The following is a 20582-nucleotide window of genomic DNA, read 5'->3' as shown; positions in this document are numbered from 1 at the left end:
CTGGGTGTACAGTTGTTTGCATATTTTGTATATTCCAGAGCAGCTCATGACATTTCCAGCTTATGGGAACAGAGTCTTCCATGAAAATCAGCTGCCCATGCCCAGTGCCAATTGTCCTCTGGAAGGTTGTAAGTGGTGTGTTTGTTGAAAAGATGAGGTGAATGCCCTATGCTGGTGGAGCGCCATCCAATACATTCATGTGTTTTAGTGTTTGTAATCCATCCATCGGTCCCTGACTTCACTTCATGGATGTCTACATGCCATCAAATTCAAGCAGCAATGTTCCATTTTGTGTAATGTAGTGTAAAGTGGCAAAACAGTGACCGACTCCATTTTAACACTCCTGATTTGGATGTATAGTGTTTGTATAGTGTGTATTTGCTAATACACAAGTGAACAGTGTCTATTTGGAGGACACTATACTGAGACAGCCCCCCCTTTGTGTCCTCACTCACACTTTCTAAATAGGCTTCTTGTTCTAACTTGGAGGAGTGTTCATGTTGTTGACGAAATGCAAATTAGCTGATAAGTTAGGGCTGAGCACCTGCTCAGTAAGTTCATACCTGCGTAATGTTTAATGTGTGTCGGCATTCTTTCAGGCTTACTAAGCTAGAGTTTGTCTTTTTTGTCTTAAAACTAAGTCTGTGGCAGTCTTCTGGTTTGTAAGATGTTGAGGTTTGGGCCTCTGTTCCTACTGGGTAAGTGGCTGTTGGCATTTTTTTTGTGCTGTTTTTAGATTTATTTTCATTTGAACTTTTAAAGAAAGCAACTGTAATTTAAGTTGAGTACATTTTATGAGTAAACCAAAAGAAATTCTCCACTCATACCAAGTTAGAAATGGATAGAAATAGAAACATTGTGGTAAATAGTGAGCCACAAACAATTTATTATTATTTTTTTTGTGGATACTCCTTTTGCAACTTTTAAATTATCCGGCTCATGTAATATTTTTAAATGGTGTGACATAAATACATTATAAAATGTGTTAAAACTTACTTTGCCACTGTTCCAGCTTTGGGTTTATAAAAATACAATCAAGAGAAAACATTTGGCCATTTTTAAAACCACACAGTTGACAGGAATAACACTGCTCTGGTCTCATAACGTCACTCCAGTCAAGGGGTGGGAAACATTAGACAGCAAATGAGCAGTCAGTTCTTGAAGTTAATTTGTTGGAAGCAGAAAAATGGGCAAGAGTAAAGCTGTGAGTGATTTTGTGATCCTACGGAAATCACCTAAAAGTTAATCCTGGCTCTGATAGAAATTAGCTGTAACACACACAGTGTGCCACTGGTGGCTGCTTGGACATTTGTACATCCATTGGCCTTATTATTTACAAGTATTGTAATTTGTGATACTATATATTGGTGTATTTGTGCTACTGCATAATTATTTATTAGTGATTATTTTGACATGGTCTGATTATGTATATTAGTGACTTATTTTATATTTTATTAATAATTGAAGCTTATTTTAATGTGTTTTAGAGTTCAGGTGGCAGCTCAGAGAAATATATTTCTGTTGTTTTGGAAGAGTGACAAAAATAACATGAGTACACTCAGTTCATTTATTCATTGTCTGAAACCACTTATCCAGTTCAGGGTTGCGGTGGGCCTACCAGGAATCACTGGGCGCAAGGCAAGAACACACCCTGGAGTGATGACATCCAAGATTAAAAAAAAAAATGATTTCCTCACTGTTTGCTAGCTCTAAAGTCTACTTGTGTTTTTAAAAATGGTTTAATTTATTTACAAATGCCCCAATGTCAGTAAATGGATAAAACACACACACGTGTCTGTCCAATATGCTAGGTTTTCTCTCTATGCTCACAGCAGAAAAACAGCATCTGGAGCCTATCAAAGGCTTACAAAACATTGAAAAGCATGAACTGAGATGGGGATATTGCCCTATTCCCGCTCCCCATGTGGCTAGTTTTGACTTCTTTTGCTGAAGATGAAACTGAATTCAGGGGGAGTGGTAGCTTCATGAAAGTAAACACAGACCTGAATGTAAAAGAAACCAGAGGGAACAGCTTTCCCCACAGTCATAGTAATGAAAGCAAGCATTTTACAATCTACATTTTTGTCATCTTTACATTCTCAGAAAAATAAGATACGTTAGAGATACATAATTGTTACTAAAGTTACACATGTTGTCAATTTACCTTTAAAGGTTCAACAGTGGTTTTAAAGTTGATATGACGTATAAAATCAACACAAATTAAAGAAGATGTCAATTATTATACAATGCGGTACATATGTGTTCCCTATCCACAGGTACTGATGTGTTCTTTGATGGTACCTGCACAGTGAATGTGTTTTCTGAGTGTACAGAAGACTAGTTGAACAGATTTTCATTCTGTGCAGCTTTCATTTATTTGTTTAACAGAGTGTTTCTGCTGTCGTAACCTGACAAAGTCAGCCTCAGCCTAGCAACTAATTTGTAAAATGCACAGTTCCAAAAATAGCCCTTTAGAATCTACTCTGATGCAACTGAACATAATGAGATGAGATGAGTTCCTCAAAGCAGGTGGTTAACAAGTGTTTCACCTCCCAAGAAACCAACTGTTGAACAAAATACATGAAAAAAATACATGAAATATTTTAAAATATGATGTAAGTAAAATTCCACAGTGTAATACATGTATAGCTAATATCAGGGTTTTTAAATGTATGTTTGTAGAGGCGTCTGTTAGGAAGGTAGGTAGGATGGAAGGTAGAGCGGGCTGGGAAGCAAAATACTGTGCCTGGGGTCCAATATTTGGTACTATGTCCCTGCTGATACTAACTAGTTTTTGAGTGTGAAAGATAGCGTCCAACTGAGTGTACTCATATGTGCACAATGAATTCTTTGAACTGGGCAGTGTTTGGAGTATTTTGATAGACAGCGCGTCCCCACAATGTTATGCGAATTGGAATGTTATGTCTGGAAATGACAATAACAATAACATGAAACAACATAATTGCTTCATGTTATAGACCTATTGCACACTACATAGCACAGTATTTTGTAGTGATGTTCAAAATCTGTAATAAACCTGACTCCATATGAACTGCGCTAATAAAACCCACAATGCAATGCAAGTTTTGTGCACAACCAATTGCCTTCAGTGAATGTGTGTCTTGTTGTCTGAAGGCAAAAACACTTTATATGACTGAAATGTAAAGGTGGCACATTTCTGAGATGCCAAAAACCAAAAGCCTTGGTTATTCCAGGCTGCATGAACAAAAGGTAAAACCCTAACCATGAACCTTAAAATGTATTGGATCTGTTATGTAGTCAATAAAGGGAGCATCTACGGTTGTGGGTAATCACAGTTCTCTTTGGCTGTTTCTATTCAGGAGTTTAATCATCTTTTAAGCTGGAACAGTGTGTTTGATGGAAAAAAAAAAACAATTGCTGTTCGTATGCAAAGTTTTTATGCACTGTTTTAATTACAACCGTCCTCTCCGTTGTCTAAAAACACTCTGGATACCTCTGCCATGAGCAGAGAGGGAGCGAGAGAATGCCTAGTATACCGGACCAAGGCAGTTTTTTTTTTCTATTATTTACTGACACTGGCACTTTGTAAATAAATCAGACTAGTTTCAAGCACGCAAACAGACTGGAGCACTAACAAATGGTGAGGAAACTTCTGAATTTTATAAAAAATTGGAATTGGTTTTTGGAATTGGATTGATGTTTTTTTTTTCTTGTTTTCTAAAATGATTGTTTTTTTTCTAAAACCTTGACTCTTTCTGGCTCTCTACCATTTTAGCAGCTTCTGTAGTCTGGGCAGATGAGGACTATTTTCTCATTTCCTTTAATAACACTTGGGATGCTGCCAGGAACTATTGTCAGATATGCTTCAAGGACCTGACCACCATCACCCCAACAAATGTCCATCTCATACAGAACCTGATCAATGTGAACCGCACTGCTCCCAATCTTACATCAGGATACTGGATCGGGCTTCGCCAGAACTTCAGTGGGTCCATACCTTGGTCTCAGTGGTCTAACAATGACTCAGTTATCTATCAAAACTGGTATCCTGGTCGACCTATCCTAAAGAAAATAGTCCCACCAGTACCTACAACTCCATACACAACAGCTAGCACGGCAGGTAGTACTGCAGGTAGTACTGCAGGTAGTACTGCAGGTAGCACTGCAGGTAGCACTGCAGGTACCACTAGTACTTTTGGTACTACTACTACTACTGGTCCAATAACCCAGCCATATGATGAGATGATACAGTGTCCAACCTTGGCAAAACTCATTCATTGTCTAAATGAATCAGACGAGTTCCTCGTCACTCGTATTTACTCCAACACAGAATTAAGTACAACAACACAGCCTTTTTCGATTACACCAACACAGCCTTTTTCGAGTACACCAACACAGCCTTTTTCGAGTACACCAACAAAGCCTTTTTCAAGTACACAAACACAACGTTTTTCAAGTACACCTACTATGAGCACCACTATTTATACTAGTACAGCTCCTACCACCACAATCTTTACCAGCAGCCCCTCTACAAGTCTCATCACATCTGTCAGTATGACCACCAGCGGCTCTGGTTTGGAATCAGATTCAGGCTACATTGAGGATTCATGTGTGGCCATGCTAAACTTTGGGATGTGGGAGGAAAAGCACTGCTACGAACAACTGCCCTTTATCTGTTATGATGGTAAGGTTTCTTTTCTTTTTTTTTTTGTTTACTCATACAGCAGAAAACCTCTAACAGTTTGATTAGTGTTTACAACAATTACATTTACAAGGGGATCTTGTATTTTGTGGTATTTATCGCACTTTTTTGGTTCTCATACAGCATTCTGCATTCTCTGGACTCTTGGAGACAGTGTAGAAAACTTGAGTATAATATAAATGTAAATTCTTTATTCTTAGAAACTGTCTGGGAAAATAACAGTGAGCTAGTAGCAGTTTTGAACGAGCTGCTTCCAGTCTAGAAACCTGCTTACATTTGTGGTTTATGGGTTTGCTTATGTATACTGTCATTTGAGGTATTAGGAAATTATGAAATGCTGTATTAATTTACCTTTAATCTATTTAGGGTCGCAGTGGTTTCAGAATCTACTCAGAGTCAATTGAGGCACCTTTCTATCGTTTGGCATCATACTCGCACACTCACGCAAAAACACACACATCTGTCGACATATTTGCTCAGCCAATTCACCTACACAAGTGTAATACACACCAACTCCTCACGGACCTGAGGTGGGATTGAAAACAAGACTCGAGGACATTGGACTTGCTGGATGTTTTGTCTAATGTAGATTATTTTAGATATTTTGGAGAATTTGTAACAGATAGAGATTAAGCCCAAAACATATCCATACATTAGTGTTGATTTGATTTTAATATGTTGTTTGTTTGTTTGTCTATTTTATTTATTTATTGTTAAAAAACAAAAACCCTAGAGCGTTATGTAGGTATTGTGAATGTCAGCAACGTGACTTATGATGGAGGTAATGTGACGTGGAGCCCAGCACAAGGGGAAAATGTCCAAAACTACATTATTGTTTATGGAGTGTACAACTCCAGCACAAATGTGACGATGAACGGGACGGGTCTGAGCGAACAGCTTACTGGCCTGATTCCAGGAACGCGCTACCTTGTGCAGGTGTTCCCTGTGAAATGTAGCAGGCAACTCAACTCTCAGGATACCTCCTTCTACACCTGTAAGTAAAAATGTATGGGGAAAGTGGGGTGAAAGGGAGCTCATGAACAGACTGCAGCATATGAATGACATGTTCTGTTTCTTCTAGTGCCAAAGCAGATCGGCAATCTGAGCATAGTGAGTGTGGGAAGCACTTTCATTAACCTGAACTGGAGTGCACCAATTGGAGGGCGTGAAAGCTATAACATATACATGAATGTGTCAAAAGTGTTCTCCAGCCAAAATGAGTCATACAATGTGACCGGACTAGTTGCAGGAACGTTATACACTTTCAACGTTTGTGCTGTGGTTAGGCAAAATATTTTGGGAGGTGGGCAGTTCCTGACTTCATTCACCAGTAAGTAACATATTTGAATTTATTTTTACATTTTTCTTTAATAGACTGTGTGCACATATCTTTAGACAGACATAAGCATTTGCATATCTGTGTGGAATTGAGCACAGGGAAGTTTCCCTTGAGAAAAATAGATTCCTCGAGGAAGCATGACTTTATAGGTAATAATATCATAGTAGTATTTATTCTGATCTTACTATTTAACTGATAAGTAGTGGTGAAATGATGTCATATAACCACCATGGTGCATCTGAAGGGAGTCAGAATGGATGTAGCCATAGAGTTGAAATAAAGGTGAGATTGTAAGGAACAAGATACTTATAATGTGATCCCTTTTTAGTTCATGTTGGAATATGACATCTTCAATAAATCAATGAGCAGTCATCAATCCTAAATTATATTCACAACCACATCAGAACTATTCTTGTTTTGATGTAATTTAACAACACCATTGACGTGGTTTTGTTTCATTTCATTTATACAGATCCTTCTCCAGTGGTGAATCTTACTTCTTCAAATAATGAGAGTTCAAGTATAATTGCCTGGTGGACATCGCTTGATCAACCAACCTTCCCTTACAGTTATAACGTTTCTGTTTATAATGACAGCGGATTAATATTTAATGTTACGCAGCCTAATACACTGATAAGAGTGTCATATCTCACACCAGGAACTAATTTCACTTTAAATGTATCAGCTGTGGTGAACGGTAGTATAGCTGGACAAGCTGTGAACATCCAAGCCTACACCAGTGAGTCAGAGACTTCATCTTTCCTTCTTTTTCAAGCCTTTCTTCCAGGACTTCTTTTTTAAGTCACATTTTAAAACATTATTTTTTTTATAAATATTAAGTTAACTATGTAGACTCTTAGAACTATATTATACAGTATTTCTGTAACTTCATTTTAGGGATGTTATTGTACTTTTCCACTTCAATTATATATATATATATATATATATATATATATATATATATATATATATATATATATATATATATATATATATCCATTGACTCCATTCAAAATTTTAATTTCTTTATTTTAACTGACATTATTTTTAAATGGGCTACAGCTTTCTCCAGCTTTAAATGTAAATGAAATGCCCTCTTCCTGAGACTAACCAGTCAAAATCATATCACAGATGTAGTTCAGACTCTTGCCCCAGAATCCTTTGATATACCATAGTTGTCCTGCCAAAGCATGGAACTGAACCCCATTTTACTGCACTGAGGACTGTAGTGTTAGCCAGGGAAATTAGGTGAAAAATGTCAAATGCTATATTGCTCCTACAGCGGCATCTAAACTGAACTAACTTCATGATTATCTGCTGCCATGCTGCCAACACTTTCCAAATCCAGTTTAATTTATAGAGCACCTGATACATATTTATGTCCCACCCCAGAAACCCAAACCAAAGCAAATGTAGGTTTATCACTCCCTCTCACATTTTAATGACTCATCAAAAGCAACTTGTTAATGGTCTGGCTAAAAGTGTCTGTTCTTTTAACATGTGTTTGCCACCAAATTATTCATAAGTATGGCACAATATGTTTTTGCATAAGTACTCGCATCATGTTAAAATTTAATTGATAGCAATAATAATTGGCCCAAATGTATGGCCCACATCTGCAGTTCTCCTATGGCCCTTTGAATGATGGCTTTGGGTCTGGGTGGGGCTAGTCACATCTGTTCAGCCACAGGTCCAAATGATATAGGCCAGATGTCAGGTGTGTTGTGGAGCAAATCTCTCTGGCCAACAGAACACATGCTGTAACTCAAGACAAGCCTGGGTCATGACAGCTGGCCCCCGTCTGGCACATGCAACATATGCCAGTGCCACTACTGAGCCGTAAGAGCCAATAAATGGCACAGATTAGGCATCTCTATCGGTGATGTGGCTTGAGCTGATGTTGGGGAGGAGTCACCAGAGGAAAGCTTCAGATCTATTCAGCTGCTCCAAGACAGTTGCAGATAAAATCATACTTTATTCACTTTGTAGTTAAAGCTGGTCATTCTTGGGAAGCACACCCTTACTTTTATCCTGAGGTCAGATTACCGTAGTGTGTTTATTTAAGGCTAAATATTTGATATGTGTAATGTGAAGGTAGCCAGGAGCTACAGGGGTTAGACAATGAAACAGAAACACCTGTCATTTTAGTGTGGGAGGTTTCATGGCTAAACTGGAGCAGCCTGGTGACCAATCTTCATTAATTACACATTGCACCAGTAAGACCATGTGCATCCAATGGTTCAAACATTGTGTCCTGAAGGTGGTGCCGTGTATCAGGACGACAATGCACCAATACACACAGCAAGACTGGTGAAAGATTGGTTTGATGAACATGAAAGTGAAGTTGAACATCTCCCATGGCCTGCACAGTCACCAGATCTAAATATTATTGAGCCACTTTGGGGTGTTTTGGAGGAGCGAGTCAGGAAACGTTTTCCTCCACCAGCATCATGTAGTGACCTGGCCACTATCCTGCAAGAAGAATGGCTTAAAATCCCTCTGACCACTGTGCAGGACTTGTATATGTCATTCCCAAGACGAATTGACGCTGTATTGGCCGCAAAAGGAGGCCCTACACCATACTAATAAATTATTGTGGTCTAAAACCAGGTGTTTCAGTTTCACTGTCCCACCCCAGTATATGTGCCTAGGTTTTGACTTATTATCATTTCCTTTCTTCTCTCTTTGTAGCACCACAGACTGTCGAAAATCTTTCCCTGAGCAGCACATCTGATAGCATCTTTGCAAGCTGGAAACAACCAAATGGAAGTTTCTTTAGGTTTAGTGTGGAACTGTATCTAGACCCCATAAATACCCCAGTGTTTAAAAATTCTACTAAGGTCCTGAACTATAATTTCACTAATCTGAATTCAACAGCACTTTATCATGTTAGTGTCATCACTCATGTGGAGAAAGACACATATCCAAGCATGCCAGCCACTGCATCCATTTACACAAGTGAGTGTTAAGTCTTTTCCCAATTTCTAAATGTCATACCCAAAACTAGTCTGAGAAATGCTGCTGTATATAACTGCTAAGGTATATACTCATCTGGTATTATTTTTCTTATGTTTCTAGGACCTATGCCACCTGAAAATGTAAGAAGTACGACAATAAACAGTACTACTATACAGTTAACGTGGGATCCCCCCAAAAATGCATCTTCGGACAGTGTGATTACATACAAACTGACATACACAGCCCCCTTTTGGAACCAGTATACAACAGTATGGAATAAAACAGGAACAAGCAATAACAGTGAAATCCTTTATGATCTAAAATCTGGGACACTGTACAAATTTACTGTTGCTGCTTACGCTGGCAATGATACAAGTATGGATGTGCCAACCAACAGTACAACAGGTAAGGGAACGCATTTCTGAGCTTCTTTCATTGTACTGAACATTCTTGTGATTGTTTTACAACTCTTCCTGTAAAATTAGTAAAAGTCTATCAGAACAATCGAATATAATTCACCCCAATGTCAAGTGATGCTGTGTCTGCGTTTATCACCATGACTGCATTGGGCCCTGTCATTTAACAATAAACCAGTCTTAAACCTACACTGTTTAAAGTGGATCAGGGCCAAAGCTAATTTTAAATATTTGTAATAATTTTATTGATGTTCAATATTGTTTTATAACCTGTTCATTTTCATCTATTGATTCAAATCTTTATATTGAATACAATTAGATATGTTTATTTAACATAGAATTTCTTAAAGGTTGAATTTTTTTTTTTTTACTGTGTATTCAAATCCATAGACATAATTTTTGCACCCTTTTAAAAAAGATCCAAGATTATGCCTCATGCTGGTAGGGTTTCAATGAGAAATGTGTAACAGGTCATGGCCACACTGATTCCATACGACATTGTGGTTAGTAGTAGGTTTACATGTTGTTTATAAAATCAATTGCTCTGTACAAAATTACAGTCACATGCACAATTCGGCTTCTCTTGTTCATGTTTTGTTGGGCTTATGACATATTTGTTGAAATGTTTACGGATTTGGAAAGGTTTTTGAAATGCTAGTAAAAAGAATAACTCTGTTATTAGTCGAGTTTAGGTCAGTATAAATACACAGTCATTCCCAGCCTGCAGCACTCTCCAAAAACACCTTGATGGGCATGTTTTCCACAGTCCGACTTTCTCTTTCCCATTTGTTTGTTGTACAAATCTTCAATTGTGAAACTACACTGAGTATTTATTCTTATTCTTGTCATATTATGCTCCATGAGTTTTCCATGACAGATTCTTCCAGATTCCTGGTGTACTTTGTTGATGGTTATGCGCTGTAGTGGGTGAAATACCTCAAAAACTTATTTCTCATTGATTGATTTATATTTACATTTACGTTTATGGCATTTAGCAGACACTCTTTTCATCAAAAACACTTTTTTATAAAATTCTGAAAATGGAACATGGTTTCCTCACCATATGCTGCTCTCCAGTGGGTTTGCATGCTTAAAATCAGTCTAATGTGTTTACAAAGGCAGTTTCTGTATATGGGTAAAGTAAATGTGAGGCTTTCTCTCTCTGCATGGCAAAGAAATGGCACTTGGAGGTTTTTTTAGAAATCAAATAGACCTCCAAATGTAGAAAAGCATGAACCAAAACAACAGTTAATTTTACCTTTCAAACACATCATTCCTCCTTAAAAAATGGAGAGCTTCTGAACATAAACATATGCGAGAGAACAGCAGTTCCCCACAACAGTTGCCTTTAACGCTCATGTAAGTAGTTTAGAGAAAAATGAGGCTTCAGTCTGAGTTTGAAGACTGTGAGAGAGTCTGCTGTCCAAACAGCCAGTGGGAGTCCATTCCTCCATCTGGGAGCCAGGACAGAGTAAAGGATGCTTGTCTTCAATGCATCTTGAATGGTGCATCAAGTTGTGCTTTGCTTGAAGCTTGAAGGGTTTGAGGTACAGATCATCTAATGACCTTTGCCATAGGGAGGGGCTGGTCCATTCCTGGCTTTGTAAGCAAGCATCAAATTTTTTAATCTGATGTGGCAGCTACAGGAAGCCAGTGAAGTGAGTGCAACAATGGCGTGACATGGGTGGACTTGGGGATTGGAGACAAGTCGTGCTGCTGCATTCTAAATCAGGTGCAGGAGCCTGATAATTAGGAGAGGAACCAGCACCAGCCAGGAGGAAGTTGCAGTAGTCAAGTCTTGAGATAAACAGGGACTGGGCAAGCACCTAGGAGGCCTTCTGAGTGAGAAAAGGTAGAATCTGCCTTGTACAGGAGAAATCTGCGTGACCGAGTCAGGTTCGCAGAGTGGGCTTAAAACAATAAAGGAGCATCCATAGTCAGATTAAGGCTTCTTGCATATTCAGATGGACAGATCAAGGAGTTCTCGAATAAGATAGGCGTGAGATCATGGTGAGGACCTGTAGTTCCAGGGATGTACAGCAGCTTGGTCTTGCTTGGATTGGGCTTCAAGTGGTTAGATGCCATTCAGGGAAAGGTGTCAGTCAGACTCAAAATCCTACTGCGAACCTGAGTATCAGATTGAGGGAAGGAGAGCATTAGTTGAATGTCAGAATGAGTGTCAGTATTAAGAGAAGCCATGAGAGGTAATTACATCACCAAGACACTGGGTGTAGCACGAGAAGCGAAGGGGACCCAGCAGAGAACCTTGGGGTCAAACAAAAAAATAATCCAGGTCAAACAGCATTTACTAGTCACAGATTTCTGCTTGTTTTTTGTATTTTGCATAATTTGGCAATTTTTGAGGATTTGTTTTTTTGTAAATTGCATATTTAAATACAGCATATGCCTGTACTATATGTTTACTCCATGTTTACTTATAAAATATTAGATACATACCAAAGCATTCATATTAAATGATTGCTAATATGAGCTAAATGAAGCTTGCTGTGAAACAGAAACAATTACCTATAGAATCACAGACTGAGTGTGTAAAAGCTTATTGACAAACTGTGCCAGCAGATGCATGTATTAACCTTTGGCTTTTCTTTCTTTCTGTCCAGATCCCAATTACAAAAATTTAACCCTCACAATGCTGTGTTCTTCTATTATAACCCTTAACTGCAAGAATGATTCTGTTCAATATACATTTTTAAACCTGGTGAGTGGCAAAACATTTTTAATTCTCATATATTTAATTAGTTACTTTATTTTTTATCATTAATATGCATGCTAGCATTTTAGATGAGTTTATCATTAATATGCATGCTAGCATTTTAGATGAGTTTATCATTAATATGCATGCTAGCATTTTAGATGAGTTTGATTTGTGTCATTTAAGAAATCTAAATGACATGACAGCAGTATTTCTGAGAAAGTTGCTTTGTGTAAAAGCACTGGTCAACTTGCTCTATTAGCAGAATATTTACGGATATTTACATTGATCTGAATATCATAATATTATAGTTGTAATAGTTGTCTCTTTTAGAAGACAAGAGGAATTAATAACAATGTATTCCCCCAACATTAAAAGTTACCTTAGAATAAGCTGCTTTAGCTGAAGGACAGAGAGCTCAGTTTTATTCCATTCTTTCATTTAAATATGTAAAATATATCAGGTATCTGTTCTGACAGGAATGGTATCAGAATCAAAAATCCGTATTAACACACTGTACAGATTATTCACAATATTTTTGTCATATAGGTGTGTTTACAAAAGTATTTTCATGTTTATTATATTTTAATATCAAACAGGCAGTAATTACATCATGTGTAGCTCCATGTAAAATGCTAGCATTCACACAGAGTTATGAGGCATGTTTGAAATTATGTGTGATTTGACATGTTATGTTTAACTGCTCTGTTTACTGTCTTCTGTTGCAGCTGAAAAAATCGATTGAAAATGCATTTCATAAGAACATTGTTTGGTCCCTTGAGTGGAAGAAGAGAAACTAATTTCAAAAGCAACAATCCTCAAGGCAGGGTGTGTGTCAAATACACTCTCAGAGTCTGTGTGCTCAACATTCATCTCTGGTGGTCATTGCCAATTTTACCTGAAATATATTACCTTCACATAGCAGTCTTTACACGTCTAAAACGTTTGTTTTACACATCTTTGAAATGTTTTTTTTTTTTTTTTTTTACTGGGTTCATCATTTCTATGTTTTATGTTTATATCTTATTCAGAACTGTACACATTTGTTCACGCTGATGATGATTTTTTTGTAAATGCATCATATGTGTATGGTTTCTTCTTTGTTTATTATTATTATTATTATTTTAAATGCTTATCACTGTATATCACACTATAACAGCCTGATAATTATTGGGCTCTCTTTGCAGGCGGTAAAGACCCACATAGCCGATAGGGGCGCTGTCTGACAAGCTGAAATACCACCGTACATTTAATTTGTTTGACAACAGCATTCCAGCGTGTACTCTAGCCAAACTCACAATCAGGTTCACCATGATACAGAAGGAATATGTCTTTGTGTGTGATATCTAATAGACTAAGCAAACAAGACAAGCGCAGAGACTGTTTAAAACATTTAGGGATAAAACGGTTTAAGTAAACGAAAATAGAATAAATGTAAAGAGGAATAATTATAAATACAGAGTAGAGCAGTTATAAGAGATCAAGTTGAAAAGGACCAAATGAGATTTAACACTTAATCAGCCACAGCATTAAAATTGCTACCTTTCACACTGTTTTTATTGCTCAGGATTCGCACAGGACCACTACCAGAAAGGTATTATTTGGGAGGTTGGTCAATGTCAGCACTGGAGTGACACATTGACATGGTGGTGGTCTGTCAGGGTGTGAGCTGCTTGAGTATTTAAACCCCTCAATGTCATTGCTGGACTCCACCAACCAAAACAATCCAGCGTCCTGTGTGCTGCATCCAGGGCTAGAGGGTGACCATCACAAAATCTGCAGCAACAACTGGGTAATCGTCTCTGGTTTTACACATACAAGGTGGACCAATAAGGCACGTGTCTAACTGAGATGACAGTGAGTGAACACAGGGTTTAAAACCTCAGTATCACTGCAGTGCTGAGAATGATCGCTGCCCAAATAATAGCTTTCTGTGGTGGTCTTGATCAATGAATGGGGCAAACATAATAAAAACTAGTTTATCTTTCACTGAAGGTTCTTTGCAAAAGTGTGTTCTTTGTAGAGAATGTGTGCTTTTACTTTAAAATCATGTGCTGTAGATATGTGTTGTTAAATTTGCGTTTGTGTAGGCGTTTTCTGTGTGGTCACACATCATCCTCATACTTTTTTCTCTGTGTTGTTGCCCCCCTCCCTGATCCCCCCTCAGTTGGTGTGTTGTTCAAGCACTGGGTTGATGTCTTAACTAAGCCTCCACCATTGCTGTTGTGTATTGCCCATTCAATAAAAAGTTGCCTTCACTATAACAATGTGCTGCGAATGTGCAACTACTATAAGATAAAATACTATAATACACTGTATATTGTTTTACTATAGTGTATTAAACTACAGTACAATACTATACTATAATATTATACCATTTGGGGGCATCTAATTGCGAAATGTTAGTGAAGAGGGCTAGAATCACCTGTTTGATCTCTCCAGCTGATGGGAGATTGGGGGGTGCTGGGAGAGAAGCAACAACACTCCTCCCTCAACATTCATGACTGATGTGGCTTAAATGCAAAGGCACAGTTTTGTTGTAAATTATAAAGTGACAATATCTAATGTTAATCAAATCTAATCTACGGCATAGTGCACTTTTAAAGTCTAATGTTTGCAGTTTGGAACACAAGCCTCTGAGCCTCTTTGCCGTGCAGCTGAATCCTTAGTAACTCGACCGCAAACACACAGGAGGATCATCATATGTCTTAGGCCTAGCAGGAAACGTTTATTAATGAAGCAGAAAATGCTTCCTTTACTGAAGAGCGTGGCAGTGCGATATACAGCCAGAAACAGCCTCGTCTTTAATGTGAGACACGCTAAAGTAAATACCTTTTCCACCAGCTTTTCTCAACATATTGAGGACAAACTCGAAGTAGAAAAGCAGTGGGCAGTTCCCAGTTTAGGATTAATTTTGTGATAAAAGCGGCATGTGAGCGATAACTCATCGGCGCAGGATGATGTGCTGAAAATCAATACAGCGTCTCATATGAGACAAGGGTGCTCAAACATTTAGCTCCAGAGTGTGGTGGTCTGATACAGTGGTCCGACAGCTGCACAGAATAGAATTCTACGTAAATTCTCGTCAAAACATTTGGTGACGATTTTTTAAATTCGCGTATTTCCAGCACGGCTCGGCCTTTACCACAGAAAAACGAAATCTATCTTTAAACAAACGCGATGACGTCACGCCACGAGTACCGCCAAGAAATAAACAACCAAATGTAAACGAGATACACGAAGTAATTAATAAACATTTTCTTTTTGAATAAATAAGTCTCTAGTCAAAATATTTGTTACTAGTAAGATTAGGATTGTTGTTGTGGTTGCACCTTACAAATGTTTTAAAATACATTTTATAAAATAAACACCTAAAATGTGATAAAATAAAAAAGTGTTTGAATTAGGAAATCTAATAATAATAATAATAATAATAATAATAATAATAATGATGATGATGATGAAACCATTCATTTTTTTCCACAACGTTGTACTCTCAACTGTCCTAACTGGGTTGTTTTTGTGATCATTTACAAATTGTTGAAACTATGATTCTGAATTGAGACTCAACACAATGGATCATGGCTGTGACACCTGCAGTTAACTCAGGAAAGCGGTGCACGGTAGTTTATGTGTAAGAACAATTAATTAAAATGCTCATCATGCTTTTTGACTCATTTATTTTGAAAGGCAGTAGTGCATTCTTACTCCGTTTTTATTTGATTTTTTTTATTATGTTGTGTAATAACAAATAATATAACCATCATCGCCATTATCACAAACTTCTTGGATTTTCTTGCCATTGTTGGTTTAAAATGTATTGATTCTGCATCTTCTGTACCTGCTGTAATGGAGAGATGTGATTAGAATATACTAGTGCACTTTTATAAGTACAATTATAATAATTATATTTAGTAATGGAGCACTCTTATAGAAATGAAAAACAGATATTATTTAACAATAAATAAAAAATCTAACCAATTTGTATTTATTTAAAAGGTAAAGAATATAACTTTCAAATGTTTGTTGGATGTGTGCACTGAGCTTGACTGTGAAGATCAACAGTAACAGAGAGAGAGCTTTTTTTACTGGAGGAACTTACAGAACTGAAACTACTGAGGCTGAGTACTGAAATATAAACAGTGTAATATACAAACCAGTATAAAACTGTACACTATTTCAGAGCAAAACTAGATCAGGATAAACAGCGATGGTATAATTTTTTATAAGACACTGACTTAGTTATACTTTGAAATATTGTGCAAATGTTTTGTGCATATCTTCGGTATTGTTGTGTTATGTGAATGGACCCCAGGTGTGTATGATTAATGAATGTACAATAAAATGCATATAAGCTGTCCTGTTCACTTTAGTGTGAAGAAAATTAAGATAATATACAGGTAAAGGAGAGAGAGAGAGAGAGAGAGAGAGAGAGAGAGAGAGAGAGATGTATCTGATACACTGACACAGTTCCATTCATAATATGGTGGCCTCTGCAGGTCATCTGATAAGAAAAAAATAACAATATAATGGAATGACAATAGATAAGGGAATAAAAGACAAAAAACAAAACAAACAAACAATAAAGCAAGTTAAAGTGTTTTGTTGTCATATGTACAGAAAAAGAAGCAGTTACACACAGTTAAATTCCTGTTCTGCAATAGTTCCTAGATTAAAATTTACTGTACAAACACTATGTCCATGCAGCAGCTTCTTTAGCAGCATGTCGATGACCAGCGCTCAAATGTACAGATATGTTTACATTGTATGTCCATATGTACATTGCACTGTGTGGTATAGAGAAAATGATTATTCAAAGCTGTGTCACCATGCTGTAAATTAGTGAAAATTTGGTTTGTGGATGATAAATCCTGATATTTTAGAAACAACAAATATAACGCTGGTGTACACTTTTAAAAAAAGGTGCAAAAAAGTTATTTTAACGATGCCATATAAGAATCATTTTTCGTTCCATTAAATAATGCATTTTTGCTAATTAGTTTAAATGTGTATAAAACCTTAAGACTGAGTGTTGTTTTTTATTATTATAATTATTTTTACTTTAAAAGTTTCTTCACACAGATACATCCTTTTAACAAACATGATTCTTTATGGAACCACAAGTGATTCTTCTGCATCACTCCAGAACATTTTGTGGCACCTTAAATATTGTGTAAGTGAACTAGGAAAACTAGTTGCCTGAAGGGAGCCCTCTGGTGAAATCGCGTTTTTACTATGTCCGTGTTGTGTAGTTTATATGTAGTTTATGTGCTAAAAGATGCTCCAGGTAGAAAAAAACACAGCTGTGGGGACTAATTTCATATTCATAGGTCCACAATTATTGAATAAATGCAAAAGTGTAGAATTACATTTAAATTACTTTTAAGGTTTTATTTTATTTAGTTAGTTCTTGTGTGTATTTAGTGTTTATTGAATGATTGACCTATTTTTGGAACATGGTTAAAGTCTGTAATTTTGTATTATTTTAAAATCACCTTTTTATGATGTTTTATTCCAAAATATATTTGGACTAGGATTAGTTTATTTGTTACTCTGTAATAAATCTAGTGATAAACACAGCTACAGGAGGCTCTCATGGTGACTACACAGGTACGATTTCAGTGTTCTTCCTGTAAAATGGCCGCAGGTATTTGTCTGTTGCGCTTGTGGGGCTCCGTATGAACCGGGTCTCTGGCCCTTTAACATGGAGTGCATTTCCCGCCCTGCTTCACTCTGCTCGAGCAGCGCCAATCAATCCGCCCGCTCCTGCCTCATTCACTACACTCCGTGCTCAGCAATGGTGCGCGTGCGGTCCACAGTCTCCCGTCTGTACCCAGCAGTGAGCAGTGAGTGAGGACAGCGACCCCCAACTGCGAACAGAAGTGGAAAGTATGAGCAAAGAAGACATGGTGTACCGACCGGCGTCGTTAAAATTCACCATTGACAATATTCTAAATAAGGACTTCGACGGAATTCGCTCGAAATTGCGGCTGGACGAGGAGAATTGCGGCTCAGACTCCAGCCGAACAGGTAGCTCAGGGATGTGTGGGTTTATGAACGCGGATATTTGCTGTTTACATGTTGCTGATACATTTGGTTTATTTCTAAAGCTGCAGTTGCCTTCAAATTGGAATTTTAGGTTCAGTCAAAAAATATGCAGCGTTTACTACTAGCACCACAGACTGAAGATACGTTCTTATTTACGCGTCCTTCTGCTTCTCATTCTAATGTATATTTCATCTTAAACTTAGACTTTTCCTTTCCTTTTACACACTTAAAAATGATGGATCTTAAAGGAGTATTTAGTAAAGAAAATGGTTCTATGTAGAACCCTAAACACTCGAACCGTTTTCTTTACTAAAGAACATTTGTAGAACCATCACTTTAACATTTTAACTTCTAAAAGTTGCAGCACCACATGGCTGAAGTATGCATTTTCTTATATATTTATCCAGTTTAAATGTTACGCTCCTCATTAAATGGCCGAGCGGGTACTTCAGTTCAAAAATGATAAGAAATATAAGCTGTAGAAGCTTATAACTTAAGCCCCGCGACGCCACAATGTAATTGCTTCTCTATTTAAGGTGGAGCGGAGAGTTAGGAAAATGGGAACCCAGTAAACATTTAGCCGTTGATTCAACGTTGAAATAACGTAATGACTGCCGTCTAATCAACGTTCTCTTAAGGTTGAAAATGAAAGTTGAAAAAACGTCCAAACACAGACATTGAAAAGACGACTATTAGACGTATTTTGGACGTCCATTGACGTTATTAATTGGTCCCGAAATAAATTACTTGTATTAAACGCGTTTTGGACGTCCACTGACGTTATCGATTGGTCACCACTTAACTAACTTATTAAGATGGATTTTGGACGTCCATAGACGTTTAAAATATGTCCTTGACGGACAGACTGCTTTTAGACCTATTTTGAACGTCCAGGGACGTTCCTTGTTTACTGGGAAGGCGTGGTGGTGAGTGACAGTGACAGTTAAACCATTAAAGACTATTTAAAAGGCTCTTTTCTTGCTGCAGCGTCCAGGGGGACTAAGACTGAAGCTGAACCTGAGCCTGAGACAGACGTTGAAGTTGACAGCGTGGTGGACTCTCGGAGCCCCGCTGTGGACAGAGAGCACGAGCGCAGAGAGAGAGACACGAGCCCGAAAAGCGAGGACGAGCACAGCCACGACTCTCTTCTGAAAAACGGCAAGAAGAACCGGCCGCTCACCAAGAAGAAAACGCGCACCATTTTCTCCAAGAGACAGATCTTCCAGCTGGAGTCCACCTTTGACATCAAGCGCTACCTCAGCAGCGCGGAGCGCGCGTGCCTCGCCACCTCCCTGCAGCTCACCGAGACTCAGGTCAAGATCTGGTTCCAGAACAGGAGGAATAAACTCAAACGACAGCTCTCTTCGGACTTCGAGGGCTCGTGCTCGGCGGAACACTTCGCCGATGTGGCGAAGGTGATGCACGTGCCGAACCCGTACAAAGAGCGCGCGAGCGGCGGGGTGCTGGGGGGTTGTCTGCTACCTGTGCCCGTGCCGGTGGTGTACCACGGAAACACTACGCCTTACCTGTACTTTTCAAACGCCAGTAAATACTTCAGCGTGTTTGACGGAGATCTGTGACGCGTTAAGAACTCAGTTTTGTTGTCGTTGCCCTGAACACCGAGGATCACCGTTTGGAGAAGTGCTTATACGCGCTGAAAAAGACCACACACCTCCAGTTCTGTTCAGTTATATCGAGCTTCGTACAACTGGTGTTATCACAAAGCAGCTCTACATTTAGCGTGTGATTAGTTGCACAGAGTCGTTTTTATAATGACAGTTTTCCTATGCAATATGTAAATAAGGGATACCTTTAAGAATACCCCGCATAGTTTTCTTTCTTTTTTATTTCTTTGTTTTTTAAGGCTCTACCACGCATGTGCCACTTTGTCAGCCGTAAAACAAAGCACATATTAAAACATTATTTCTGTTATACTACAATAAAACCTTGTGGTGATATTGTTTATTATTGACTGAATGTCTGTTTATCAAATTATAATTTGATTTTAGCAGCATATTAATAACAATATAGCTGAGGTGAATTAATTGGCTATTTATCTGCTTCTGATTATTTACATTTATAAACACTCTCAGGCAGAATTGGCTTATTGGAGTTAAAGTAAACATTATGGGCACCACTAAGACAAAATTTGTTTATGTGACCCGCATTTTAGAAATGATTTGCTGGTCGTTAACTGTCCAGTCGTGCTGAAGGTATGAAGAAAAATTATGCATTGCAAAAAAAAAAAAAAAAAACCTACAAAATGTAAGCCTCAGACCGTTTCCGCCATTTAAAAAGACATATAGGCAAAAGTCATCAGTGAGGCAGTGTCCTTTACCAAGTTAGAACTGTAATTACTGCTGTCTCAACGAGGACAAATGACCTTAAACGGACGTTATGTTCTGAGAATATTTTTGTATTACA

General features: G+C 37.9%; 2 protein-coding genes across 3 annotated transcripts; both read left to right on the top strand.

Moving 5' to 3' along the window:
• The first annotated feature begins 582 nt into the window (after positions 1–582).
• LOC136707552 (receptor-type tyrosine-protein phosphatase eta) lies at positions 583–16454 on the top strand. Of its 2 annotated transcripts, XM_066681692.1 has the most exons (10): positions 583–698; positions 3758–4666; positions 5418–5678; positions 5766–6014; positions 6496–6762; positions 8715–8981; positions 9102–9386; positions 12019–12116; positions 12839–12938; positions 13678–16454. In XM_066681692.1, the coding sequence occupies exons 1-9, from the start codon at positions 668–670 to the stop codon at positions 12908–12910; spliced, it is 2439 nt and encodes an 812-aa protein (XP_066537789.1). In that variant the 5' UTR covers positions 583–667; the 3' UTR covers positions 12911–12938; positions 13678–16454. The 2 variants fall into 2 exon arrangements, with proteins under 2 accessions (XP_066537789.1, XP_066537788.1); XM_066681691.1 differs by lacking the exon at positions 13678–16454 and having other exon boundaries at positions 12839–13135.
• Positions 16455–17803: 1349 nt separating this feature from the next.
• Positions 17804–20078, top strand: LOC136707771 (homeobox protein HMX3-B-like). The gene is made up of 2 exons (XM_066682022.1): positions 17804–18140; positions 19146–20078. Exons 1-2 carry the CDS (start codon positions 18002–18004, stop codon positions 19736–19738), a joined length of 732 nt encoding a protein of 243 aa, XP_066538119.1. The 5' UTR covers positions 17804–18001; the 3' UTR covers positions 19739–20078.
• Positions 20079–20582: the final 504 nt, after the last annotated feature.

The sequence above is a fragment of the Hoplias malabaricus genome, chromosome 9 (assembly GCF_029633855.1).
Source record: "Hoplias malabaricus isolate fHopMal1 chromosome 9, fHopMal1.hap1, whole genome shotgun sequence".
In the NCBI taxonomy this organism is placed as follows: domain Eukaryota; kingdom Metazoa; phylum Chordata; class Actinopteri; order Characiformes; family Erythrinidae; genus Hoplias; species Hoplias malabaricus.
The sequence above is the reverse complement of the archived record's forward strand: the minus strand, read 5'-3'. Positions and strand labels throughout refer to the sequence as shown.